At 43.9% G+C, this 12972-nt stretch overlaps 1 protein-coding gene across 7 annotated transcripts in view; it reads right to left on the bottom strand.

Annotated features, from left to right (window-relative positions):
- Myo3b (myosin IIIB) overlaps positions 1-12972 on the bottom strand; it is a 406405-nt gene that overhangs the window by 158353 nt on the left and 235080 nt on the right. For all 7 annotated transcript variants that reach the window (NM_001393777.1, XM_087653545.1, XM_087653546.1 and 4 more), the window contains 1 exon segment: positions 58-137. In NM_001393777.1, the coding sequence (NP_001380706.1) occupies positions 58-137 (80 nt within the window).

The following is a 12972-nucleotide window of genomic DNA, read 5'->3' as shown; positions in this document are numbered from 1 at the left end:
TGCTCTGGCGTTAGCACCCACTCTCAGCCCCATCAATGGCACAAATGAACCGCTCACCTTAGCCCTCCCAGCACTGAAATGTGGAGGCAAAGATCTCGAGGAGGCTGTGATCCTAGCTCTCGTTTGTGCCAAATTACCTGAGCAGAAAAGACAAAAAAGAAAGGAAAGCCTTAAATTAAAGGGAAAGTTGAGAGGCCAAGTTACAGATCATCTTTCTTTTTATGTCCTTATGTTTTTCTGGCAGAAGGAAAGAACTGATGGCCACAAGTTGTCCTTAGACCTCCACATGCACACCAAGGTATTGCTGTGCCTACACACACACACACACACACACACACACACACACACACACACACACACCAAAGCTTAAAGAGTTAATTCGAGTGGTTGGATATTGAAGACTTAAATATAAGACTTGAAACTATAGAATTCCCATAAGAAAAGTTTCAAAGCCTTTGGTCTTGACAATGGGTATGACCTAATGACACAAGTTGAGTGTGCCTGCATATAAAAATACAAACTCCAAATGTTTCAAGAAGCAGAAACTTTGAGCACTGTTGGGAACCACAAGCAGAACCACCTACCCCACCTTGAACTTTGTTCCATGCACAAAACTATACCTGGGATTGAGCCCAGGGCCTCTCATGCTGGGAGTCAGTTCTTTAGCTCTGCCTCTGAGCTACGGACATCCCAGCTACATAACACAAAACTCACTACATATATGGTGTAAGTAGGACTGGGTGAAACTCAAAGACCAGTTGGATTTGATCCCTAGCATCCCATATCACACACACATACAGCATATGTATATAGTATATAATATTAGATAATTATATATAATAATATTGTATTATATATGTAATTATATATAATATCTTATATAAAGAATGTGTGTGATGCTGATATATATACATATATATATGTATATATATATACACACACATATCTCCAACACTTAGCATGTACAAAGCCCTGGGCTCAATCTCTAGTATAATAATAGTATAGGTTTGTGCATAGAACAATATATATATTATTTTAGTATAACATATAATACATACATGTATATATTATATAATGTTAGGTAATTATATATAATATAATATTATAATTATATGTATAATATATTATATGGAGAGTATGGTATGTGTATATGTGTATGATGTGGGGATCAAACGTGTTTGATACATAGTATGTGAGGTGTAGACATATATGTGTGTGTATATAACATATATGCACATAAATGTGTATATATATACATAACCTGTACCATGAGTTTAATGTGTGTGTATGTATAAATATATGTACACTAATACTGTACACATATATGCATATGGTTGAAATTGCCTTCAGGTACTTGCATACATATATGTGGAACCTAAATCTTGTGTTTAGACTTAGTCACATTTCCCAGACAGCTCATTATGCAGATGCGAATATTCTCAAACCTAAATCTAAAATTTTGAAAATCCTAAATCTGCAAGGCTTCTGTTCCCAAGCACATGGACAAGTGACCATCAGATTCACTACTGTCATTTACGGTGAACAACTCATGTAGGACTTAAAACACAGCACAGAGGATGAGAGATCTCCCTGCCCCCCTCTGGGAGCGAGCATCCTAGCATCCTTAGTGAAAGGCAGATGTGTGGGCCAGCTCCTGAGGAGGTTCACTCCTGTGGCTCACCCCCACTCTCTCCCCTTCCCGATTTACCCTCAGCCCTTGCTTCACCAACCCCGGCGTGTGAAGACGGTTTGCATTTTTACTTCCGGAGCTATTTTGTGCAACAGAATGAAGACTTGTCAATGAAAGGAAAGGCCAGTGTGTGCTTATGCGAGATGCTCAAGATTTCAAAGTTTTAGCAAGTCTAGCACAGAGATGTCCAAATGTTTTCTCTGGTGATATCTTCAGAGGCTAAACTGTGATTAATAGCCTGCAAGGAACCCTTTGAAGGAGGATTGGTGACATCAAAGTCGTAATCCAGGGGTGGCAGGAGCTTTATAAGGAGTGGGAAGCATTTTAACACATTTCAAAGGATTTACAGCACAAATAAACAATAGATCCCAGCCCTGCCACACACACCTTCCAGAAATGTAACCTGTGAGATCTTTCCATTTTCATTTATATGTAAATACAGTGTTCACAATGCTTTCAGGTGTTAAGCATCCTCAGTGCTTCACCCGGGACAGCATCTTCACCCGGGACAGCATATTCACCAGGGACATCTCTCCTGGCCCAGAGTCTCTTCCTGTGCTTCTGGGAAACCGATTACCAAAGTGTTTCCTGGATTGGGTGAGATCCTTGAGTAGAGGCAGCAATCCAGGGGAGATCCTATGCAGGAGCCGGAAAAGGGCCTACAGGCTCCCACCTCATTCTCCTGCTTCCAGCCTTTAAGTTAGGAAGGGACGGGTGGTCTGAAGACCGAGGTGGAACCTTAAAAGGTGGTCATTTCCTGCCTTCTGAGGACTTTAACCTTCGGTTACCTCATAAGAATTGTCCCAAATGCATGGTCGCTGGTTGCTGCAATTCTGCCGACTTCAGTGCCCTCTGCTGCCCGCCGGGCCATCTGAGCTTGCTGCAGAGCACTGGCAGCTCAGTGAAAAGCACACCTTCCTGTCTGTCTGTGTCTGTCTGTCTATCCTACCAAAGCCTGTGCTGGTCCTGTCTCTGGTGCAGCTTTGTTTGAGGGAGTTAATTAATGGTGCATGCTCCCTGGGAGGTACTGTCGATTCTTTCACTGAAAGTGTCAGCAAAGGGAGAGAGAGAGACAGAGAGAGAGAGAGAGAGAGAGAGAGAGAGAGAGAGAGAGAGAGAGAGAGAGATCATTCTACACACCCCACTTCCACATCTGCCTGGCCTGTTATTGGATGATCCTTACCCAATCCTAATGGAGGGCTTCATTTGGAAAGACCTACCAGATTCAAACTTAATTTCTCAACTAATTCTGACCCTGGCTTCCTTCCTCCAAAGCTTTGGCCTTCCTTGCTGTCCAGAACCATCCTTTGTTCTGACAATGTGTGGGGAGCTGGCACCAGGGCAGACCTGTGCCTCTGTGAGGGTTGCAGTGACTCAAATCTACTCACTGGAGTTTCTAACTCGGTGGCTAATGTAAGGAGCTAAATTCAGTGGCTGAGTGAAACATATTGTAATATTTTATATGTTAAAGGGCACGTAGAACATCTTTCTATAACCATCTAAATCTGTAACAAGGACTAGTTGTAGATTGGATACATGAAGGAAATTTAAAATAGCCACAGAATTTGGATAAAAGGAGCCCAAGGCACAGAGAATGTACACCATTAGATTTTTGTCCTTGGTGTTTTTTTTTTCTTTCTCCCCTGGCATTTATCTATGATTTTAGGTGTTGATATCAATAAATAGGCAGAGTGGGTGGACAAGTTTAGACACTGCTAAATCTCTCATGAAAGGAGACTGGATGATTATTTGGAAAGAAAAGTCATCATTCTGTGGAGTAAAGGAATAGAGAAGAAGTAAGAAACCAGCCTGTCGTACATCTGCTCAACTGAAAGAAAGGTATAAACTCCTGCGGCAAGATGGGAGGTGGAGACAGAAGAGCCATCTGGAATCTCTGAGGCCATGTAGTTTGCAGGTTATAGCATGGCAGAGGTGGGAGAGGCTGCCTCACCACGAGGGGCGGGAGAGTCTGGGTTCATAAGAGCCGCCCCCTGACTCCCATGCACATACCACAGTGACCCCAGTCTGGCACACATTCACCAAACGTGCACAGCAGTGGACGGATGAACTGGAAATACCCAGATACCACACTCACTAATCTGACCATACAACTTTACCTTTATGATACCTGTGAAAAATTCAGAACCCTAAAAAACAGCTTTCCTGGTTTTGTACCGCTTTAACATAACATTTCTCTTCAGATTTATTTATTTTATGTGTATCAATGTTTAGGCTGCTCGAATGGGTGTTCACCATATGCACACCTGGTGGTGTTCTCAGAGGGTCAGAAGAGGACATCAGATCCCTTCAAACTGGAGCTCTGCATGGTGTGAGCCATCATTTCGGTGCTGGGAACCAAACCCAGGTAGGTCCTCACCAAGTGCATTTAACCATCACTCCAGCCCTTGTATTGTCTTTTAATTGTCTGACATTTTAAAGGATTTTTGTATAATTCATAACTCTAGACTATGGGCTTAAAGGAACCCAAACCCAAGCTTTCTCTGATGTCCCAGACAGCTCGAAATAGATCTGTCATTTAATAATGTCCAAGTTATTCTCACTTCTATAAACTTAGGATGTAATTAATTACTGAGGGTACAATTAAGGAGGAGAGGAAGAGGAGGAGAAGGAAGAGGAGGAAGGTGAGGCAGCAGCTACAGAGAACAAAGGCCAGCAGAGATTGTCTACCTGACAAGCATTGTAATTCAATGCTAACTAAAGCTTGTCAATACACTCCAAGTCCTCTTGGGTCAAGGCAGATACGCTACCTTATACTAATATTAATCTCTAGGGATGCATAAATGATTCCATTTCTTTTAGATGTCTTTTAGAAACAACCACTGGGTTTTTATTTCTGTTCCTCTCCATTAATTTGAATTTTTTCAGTACCTGGTATAACACTTATAAATTAGGGCTGGAGAGATGGCTCGACAGTTCAGAGCACTGTCTGCTGTCCCAGATGATCTGGGTTCAACTCGCAGTACCCACATGGCAGCTCACAACTGTCTGTAGCTCCAGTTCCAGGGGATCCGGCAACCTCGTACAGATACACATGCAGACAAAGCACCAACACACATGTCGTCAAAGCCAAAAACATTCCTTAGTGATGGCACATTGAAAACTGCCCAGGCAGCTCACTAAAACATGGTGCCTCTGACTCCCCTTGGCTTCTAAGACAAGCATTTAGGGCAAGCATTGGCTTTTGTTCTATACCCAGCGTTTAGCTCTATATGCCTGTCTCATAACGAACAGTAAACGTGTATGAATGCACGCAGGAATGAATTGTATAGCGCTGAATTTTATTTACGAGGCCCCTTAAGACCTCAGAGCCCACAGCTCATCTCTCTTCCTTCCGAATGTCTTGAGCTCTTTGCTGGTCTCTGGTCCTGCCATCCTCTTTTTGTATTACAGATCCTTTGCTTGGGCTGTGCGATGCTTGCATTGCAGAGAGGCTGTGGTTAAAAATGTGACGTCCAGGGTCAAACTGCCTGGGGCTTGTCTCAGACCTGCCACTTGTGAAGAAGGCCTGAGCCAGTTGCATGCCTTTACTCCCGGGATTTTATCATCTGGAGAGCTGGACAGATGTTTGCTGTGCCTGGGGAAGAACGTGGTCCTGTTCAGTTTATAGTTAACGGAGTTGAAATTACAGCAGAGGTGCATGCAAGTGTCGTTGGCAGCACAGAGATCGATGGCAGCCGCGGGAGACCTCTGGGGTTCTGGTTGGTCAAGTGCTGGTTGAAGCTAAATGTGGCTACGTCATCATTTCTCCGTCTTACACTCTGAGAGTGATGAAAACGCTATCAATTAAAGCTTCTGGCTGAGTAGAGTTTGATGGAAGATCCATTTTTTTCCCTATTGCTTGGGGTCATTAATGTTGGGCTGGACAATTAATTAGGAAATAAGGATTAAATGAATTGAGGACTTAAGGGTCGAGGGCTTACATTATTCTTTCCATTTGTCTTTTGAAGATATACCTTTTAAAAGCTAGAAATCATAAACTACCAACCACACACAGAATTTATAGTATTGTTTAACGCCACTTTGCTTTAAAATTTCTGGGGAATAAGGAAATAACTGGAAATCAGATTATTTTCCTCCACTTAACTACTAATATTTACTGAGTATTTACTATCTTGTAGATATGAGGCTAAGGGTCTAAAATTAATTATTTAATACAACGAGACCACAGTGCAGCTCGTCAGTCCACAAAGAAGGAAACCAAGACAAAAGGTGCTAACGCTTCCTGCTCAAGGTCAGAGTCCTGAGCAGCAATTACCAGACAGCTCCCCCCATTTCAATTCAACCCTGGTTGTATCCAGTATTTTGATATTATAGGCAAACCACTGAATGGCTGATGGAGTTGTTGGAACTGATCGCACCCCATAGATGATCTGAATTAGGGGTGGGCCACTTCCAGACCAAGTCAGATCAGCCAAATGCAGATCCCAATGATTACCCAGAAATCAGTTGGCATGGTTGAGCTAAACCTTATCAACTGGGAAATAGTTCATCTGGTTTCTTTATAATTTGAACTACCCCCGTGGGATGTGAAGAAGAGAAGCCATTCTACTAATACTGGATCTTAAAATCTCAGTGGTCCTCTCGCCCATCCTCCTATCCTCCAGTTCAGCTGAGCAACATTTAATTTCATTTAGGAAAGTCTCACATATGCAAGCCAGTAGAGTTCATAATTGTTACTTTGTTACTCCGCACAGCTGGGGTTTACAGCTTTGCTTTGCACACACTGGCACCAAAGCAAAATGATTAACTTTATATGTATCTAACATATGGACCAGACTGCGAGAAGATGGTCTTGGGTTCTGAAGGGAAAGAATACAGATTCTATGCACACGACCCAGATTCCTGAGTGGGGGTAGGAGAAGCATGAAGTTTTGATCCGTATCTAAGTACAGAGAATAAAATTCTAATGGCTTTGTTTCTGGTTTACCATCTTTAAGGAGCCTAAGGTTAGCTTTTAGGAAGGTGGGGGGAAGTGAGCTGAAAGCCACACTGTAAAGAGATTTTATAGTGGAATATATTAATAAACTATAGGGCCATGGGACCTTTTCTCCAGTGCAAGCTATGAAAATATGAAATAAATAGGAAAATAAAAGAGGAGTCTTACATTTTAAGCAGGAACATTTTTCTTTTTTAGTCTTTGAGACTACTGGCAGAGAAAGATGGAAATAACTTTTTCATATATTTCTGACCATTTTAAAAATCAGAGGTGCTATATTTAATGGTTCTTGACAGAACCATTAAATAAATAAAATAACCCTACATTGAACCACCACTTAAATACAAAGGTGCTTTCCTAATAGATTTCAGAGCAAGACAGAGAATATTCATAAGAGAGTGGACGGGTGAAGCTGGCTTATGATACTAAGTTTTCTAGTATCAGGGCCCTTTTTGTAACTCATTATTAATACTTGTTTTAGGTTTTCCTTATGTCTGGTTGGTTGCTTAGTTTTAGGTTTTGTTTTGTTTGTTTGTGTTTTTGTTGTTGTTGTTTTTTAAAGACAGGGTTTCTCTGTGCAGCCATGTTGGTCATAGAACTTGCTCTATAGACCTGGTTGGCCTTGAACTCATAGAGCTCCTCTTGCCTCTGCCTCCTGAGTACTGGGTTCAAAGGTGTGTGCCACCACACTGAGCTTCGTTTTAGGGGTTTTGTTTGGTTTTGTTTGTTGTTTGTTTGTTTCTCTCCTATGATGGGGCAGCATTGGAAACCTCTCTAGTACTAGGAACTCCAGAGGAACTCTGGAAGATGGATTACAGCTCCATACTGGCAGAGAGTCCTAGATGAGGAAGGCAGGGAAGAAAGGCTGGAGGTCCGCAGTGCCTCAGAGGGACCCACAGAGCTTCTACCCTTTAAATGCTTTCAACAAAAATATCTTACAACCCATAAGATCCATCTAGGTATTTCTGTAGTAAAGATGGCTGTGGGACTTTCATAATCAACATTCTACACATTTTTTGATTATGAAAATCTCTTACTTGGAGCTGGCAAGACAGATCAGTCCCTAAAGGGGACCCGCATAAAAAGCCAGTGAGCCGGTATACACCTATGATCCCAACACCGGAGAACTGGGGGCAAGAAAGGTCCCACAGCTTCTGAAGGGACCATTCTAGCTGAATTGGTAGTAAGGTCAAAGTTCAGGGAAAGACACTGTCTCAAAAACTAAGGAGGAAGCAAGGCATGGCGGCATACACTAGGGAGGAAGAGGCAGGACAGCCTGGGTTACACAGAGAAACCTTTTCTTAAAAATCAGAACCATCCAACTAAACAAACGTGGGGAAGCCATTGAGATCGAGAAAGATGCTCAATGTTGACCTCTGGCTTTCACATACAGGAACACACATGCATCCATTCCAGCACATGCACATGCATGTGTACCTGCATACACGGAGAACATATATGCACATACATGAGTGTGCACACATACCACGCAGAGGCACACACAGGCACACACACTCCCTTCATTCATTCATCTTGAATTCCTTCAGATCTCGTAATTCCTTTATTTCATGAAGCTTTGAAAAGCCCCATTTCATACTGGAAATCCTAGACATGTCTATGTGGGAAGAAAGCCATAGGAATGTTACACTTTTCTGGAACTCTGTAAAACAGTAATTTCTGTAACACATTGGGAGATGGTTGGAAATCAGTATATTAAATATATATCACACATATAAATATATTATATATAAATCATATATATGTATATACACACACACATATATATGACAAACAAACAAAACAAGGGTCCTATAAAACAACTCAGTGGTTAAAGGCATTTGCTGGTCTTTTAGTGTTTAATCCCCAGCACCCACAATGGACAGTTCATAACTACCTGTGAGTCCAGCTCCAGGGGATTTGACACCCTCCTTCTGACCTCTAGAGGCACCTGCCCACACATGGTATACTCTCATAGACATGCATATATAATTTAAAACATAAATACATTTAGAAAGAAGAGGATCCACAGCACCATTCTGTCCTATCACCTGGCATTTTCTTCTGGAGAACTGCTGCGATCCTGACCTGTCTGCATTTCTTTCTGGGAGCAAGTCTGAGGTGCGTCTGTGGCAGGGCAATAATTCTCCACAGCCATGCCAGTCACACAGCGGTCACTGAGCACGTAAAATGTGTCTGGCCTTAGCTGAGATGTGCCCTACCAAAGGTAAAATATCATTTTATGCTGATTATATTTTAAATAATTTTTCATCTATGAATTAAAAATATGATTGAAATTAATTTTATGTATTTCTTTTTGCTTTTTAACATGCTCCATTCTTCTCTAAGAAAAGCCAACAGACATTTCAAACCACTGGCACCTAAGTTGGCACATGGACTAGAGATTGGTAGGGGTTCCTTCTAACTGAAACTTTACTTGGCGCTGAGAAGAAGCTGGGGTCAGATACTGGTTCAGGGGGTCTTCAGCCAACTGGCTGCTTTCCAAACCTAGCTGATAGAGTGGGAGAGACTGCGTACAGAATTTTAAGAGGAAAGAAACATTGAAATTGCTGTATCTATCTTGGAGAAGAAAAATCCAAGTCTAAAGGCATAGAGGTGGGGAGCACAGAGAATGCCAAGGGTTACTTTCTTCACCCCACCACACCACCCCCTTGGCCTGTGGAATCTAATGAAGACCATATCTGTATGGGCGAGCACTGGATACCATTAACAAGCAGAGGAGGAGCCGGGAGAGTGTAGGGTTTCTCCTGTGTCAAGGACTCTGCTTCATCCTCCAGCCTGTCCCAGCCTATGGAGGCTGGGGCCCTGGGGAACTCACAGGCCTCTGAAGCTCCAGGCCGGACAGACCCTGAGCAGTGATCTGGGGTGTGTGTGCTCATGTCTACCCAGCCCTTGGATCCTAGGCCATGATTCTGGGACACTCTGCTCCTGTGCTCGGATGCTTCCTGGTACCATCTGTCCTGGGCCTCCAGGAGAGACCCCATGCTGCCCTCCTCCCTGGGAGGCTCCAAAATCACTTTCAGATGCCAGAGTGACTGTTGTCACATCTGCCTTCCTGGTGAGTGCTAGAGGCCTTACACTTCTCTCTGGACTGTGAATGCAGCATTCAGTGGAGTTCCTTCCCAGTTTATTAAAAGAAACCCGAGGCTCTGGCAGGTTGGCAGCCAGCACGGAGAATCACAGACCGTCCACATTTCTAATGCGCTTCAAGCACTCTTACGACTACCAGGAAATGCCATTCACAAATGCTCTGGGGCTGTACAGAGCTTCACTGCGACAGCTCCACTCCAGCAGCTGGGAGGAGGCGCCACCCTTCCCTTGTCTCCAGCAACTCACATTCCAGAGGATCCACACACTTCGCCCATCCCAGGAAGGGAAGCTGGGAGGCAGGGGAGGTGGGAAGAAGGAAGGTTGGAGTGGGGAACAGAAGTAACACTGGAGCGCTGGGTATAAGCTCTGTACATATGTGGAACAGAAAGCTCTGCCTCAAGTCTCGTGCAGCTCAGTCTTAGCAGGGAGGCACATAGCGTGACCACACAAGGCAGAAGAGCAATGCTAGGTAGACCAAAGCGCTCAACCGCAGAGCTCTGGTTGTCCATCATGGTGTGAGGGGCCTGTGTAACAACACTTACTATTCCTGTAAGTCTCAAGCGCCTGACTCTGCCAGGCACTGTCTGAAATAGTCCACTTGCAGGCCAAAGCATGGTCATGTATGAATACTACAATACTACTTGTCCCTGGCTATTCTGGCTGGAACTTTCTTCTATTCCTTCTAGAAAGTACTTATGTGTGGAACAAGATCTTGGTGTTTCTGCTAAGGGCATGATTATCTATAGACTTAAGGCACACACCACTCTCTGGTTAAACAGGAAGAAGAGGGTCTCCTCTGTGTGAAAAGGAGCTTGCTGTCCAGGGACTCCCATGGGACAAAAGTCATCTGGGCCTCTCCTTCAGAAAGAACCAGGCACTGTGCTGCGTGTGGCCCTGAGATCCTGTCAGTTTGTCCTGGTCCTGCTCCAGACCTGTCTGCTAAATTGTCAGAGCAGAGGATCGAGGAAGAAGGAGAAAATGGAAACGGTGAGACCGGGTGGCCCACTGGTGCCCTCTTTAGGGCTTAATGCTATTCAGCTTGCAAACATCAGGATTCCACTGAAGGGCAAGCCGGTGAGGGTGTGAGGATCCCTTAACAAGACAGGTGCTGCTCACTCCACACTCCAAATACAAAGAGCGACCAATGGAAGCCGGGGAAGGGAGAGCACTATTTTTACTAGAGCTCTACTTCCAAGGAGAGATACACATGGCCTCAGATTGGAAGGTAATGGATGCAGAACTCGGCCGTGGGCTCTGAAGCTAGCCCAGTCTTTGCGATTACAGACCATTCCCTCCCATTTTTTTTCTTCCAGTTTCTTCTAAGTTCTTAACTCCTTCAAAACCCCAAACTACTATTCGAAAGTCAGAGTTTTGATTCAAATGTAGGGATAACTCTTTCAAGTTCTTTTCAAACCTCTCTCCCCTCCCCAGAGCCTTTTACACCTTCCCACAGCTTACTATTAAACAACAGGACATTTCCCAAGCGTGTCCAGATATTGTTTAGACATCTTTCCTTTTAATGTTCTTCTGCCTGGATCATTCAGTTCGAGGAGCCGCCACTGAAAGGTTAGACTGTGTTTCTGCTGCCTTGTCAAATCTGTACCCATAAAACTACCTTAGAACTTCTAATCAATAGGAAGAATTATTAAGCAGATATTACCGTGTCTGAAATAATCCATGGGCAGGCAAAAGCCTGGTCAGGTCAGCATGCCAAGAGAGAGAGGCTCCCTGCTGACTATGGCTGCCTCTGTTTACCCATCTGATGTGGCTGCTGCGAGAGAGCCCAGGAGTGGCCCTGTCTCCTGGCTGCCCCAGGCCTCACAATTCCCCCTGCACGCTCAGTCTCTTTAGTAGTCAATGAGAACAGGAAAGCTGAAGGATGCATTGGAGGGAGATGCTGCATGGTTACCATCTCTGATTTCACATGGCAGTTACCATGGTAACTTGGATGTGGAATGTCCCCCAAAGGCCCATGTGTCAAGCCACAGTCTCCAGCCCTGGTACTACCGGCAGGAGATGCAAGCCTCTAAGAGGCAGCAACTAGTGAGAGGTCTTCAGACTGGTGGAAGCGTCTCCCTAAAGGCGATGATGGAAACTTGGCCATTTTTTTTTCCTCTTAAGACAAAGACGGTTTTGCTCCACCGGGCATACCTGCCACAACGTGCTATCCCAGTACCAAGCCAGCAGAGTCAACTGACCGTGCACTGAGACTTCTAGCACTGTGAGAAATAAATCTTTTCTCCTTATGAGTTGATTATCTCTGGTATTTGTTAAAGTCATGGAAAGTTAACAGAGTTATACACAGTCCAGTGTTGATCTTTTCAACCATGATAAGGAACTAAGCCAACACATCTTTACTATAGCCACTGATTAAGGCAGGCTTCTGGGACGCCCAGGGAAGAGGCTCCTCTGAAAGGGCAAGAAAGCCAGCCTCGGGCAGTCGAATGCCTGACTTTGGAAGTAAAAGACAGTTTCTAGCTCCCATGAAACCTGAACTTAGCTGGAAGAAATTCTTTGATAATGAAATTAAAGTTTTCCTTTGAATTTTATGGGGCTTTCCTTAGCTTTCAGCAGAAGCCCGCATTACTGTGAAACGGAATGTACGTAGAAGAGAGTATAAAGCATAAATCTGCTGCATGGCGAACATTGTGAAGCACGGGTCCAGGTGCCCACCATTCAGACCAGAAGCCAGAGCATTGGAGCACGGCTGGCGCCATTTAGGCTACCACTTGTAATGTGTGTTGCTATATGTTAAAAGGGTTTGTTTATTTTATTTTACATGGATAAGTACTTCACCTGCATGTATGTATGTGGACTATGTGTGCCTGCTGCCTATGGAGGTCAGAAGTGGGCATCGGATCTCCTGGGACTGGAGTTATAGACAGTTCTGAGCCACCATATAGGGGCTGGGAATGGAACTTGGTTCTTCTACAAGAGCAGCAAATGCTCCCAACCAATGAACCATTCATTTACATTTTGAAGCAGGGTAAATAAAATGACATAAGCAATGGGTTTTCAAGTCCCGGAATTATTTTGCCAGAGTAACTGGGCCGTCTTTGTCTCTCACAGCAATGTCTAGCCACTTCTACTCCTTCAAAGGGACAAGCATACACCTGAAACAAATGCTTTCAATTTCAGTGAAAAAAAAAGTAGCCTTCTCTTGGAAGATTAGGCTACAGTGATAGACAAGCAGACAGACAGACAGGCAGACAGACGA

The sequence above is a fragment of the Rattus norvegicus genome, chromosome 3 (assembly GCF_021556685.1).
Source record: "Rattus norvegicus strain SHRSP/BbbUtx chromosome 3, alternate assembly SHRSP_T2T, whole genome shotgun sequence".
Taxonomy (NCBI): Eukaryota; Metazoa; Chordata; class Mammalia; order Rodentia; family Muridae; genus Rattus; species Rattus norvegicus.
This window is presented reverse-complemented; position numbering and strand designations above follow the sequence as displayed.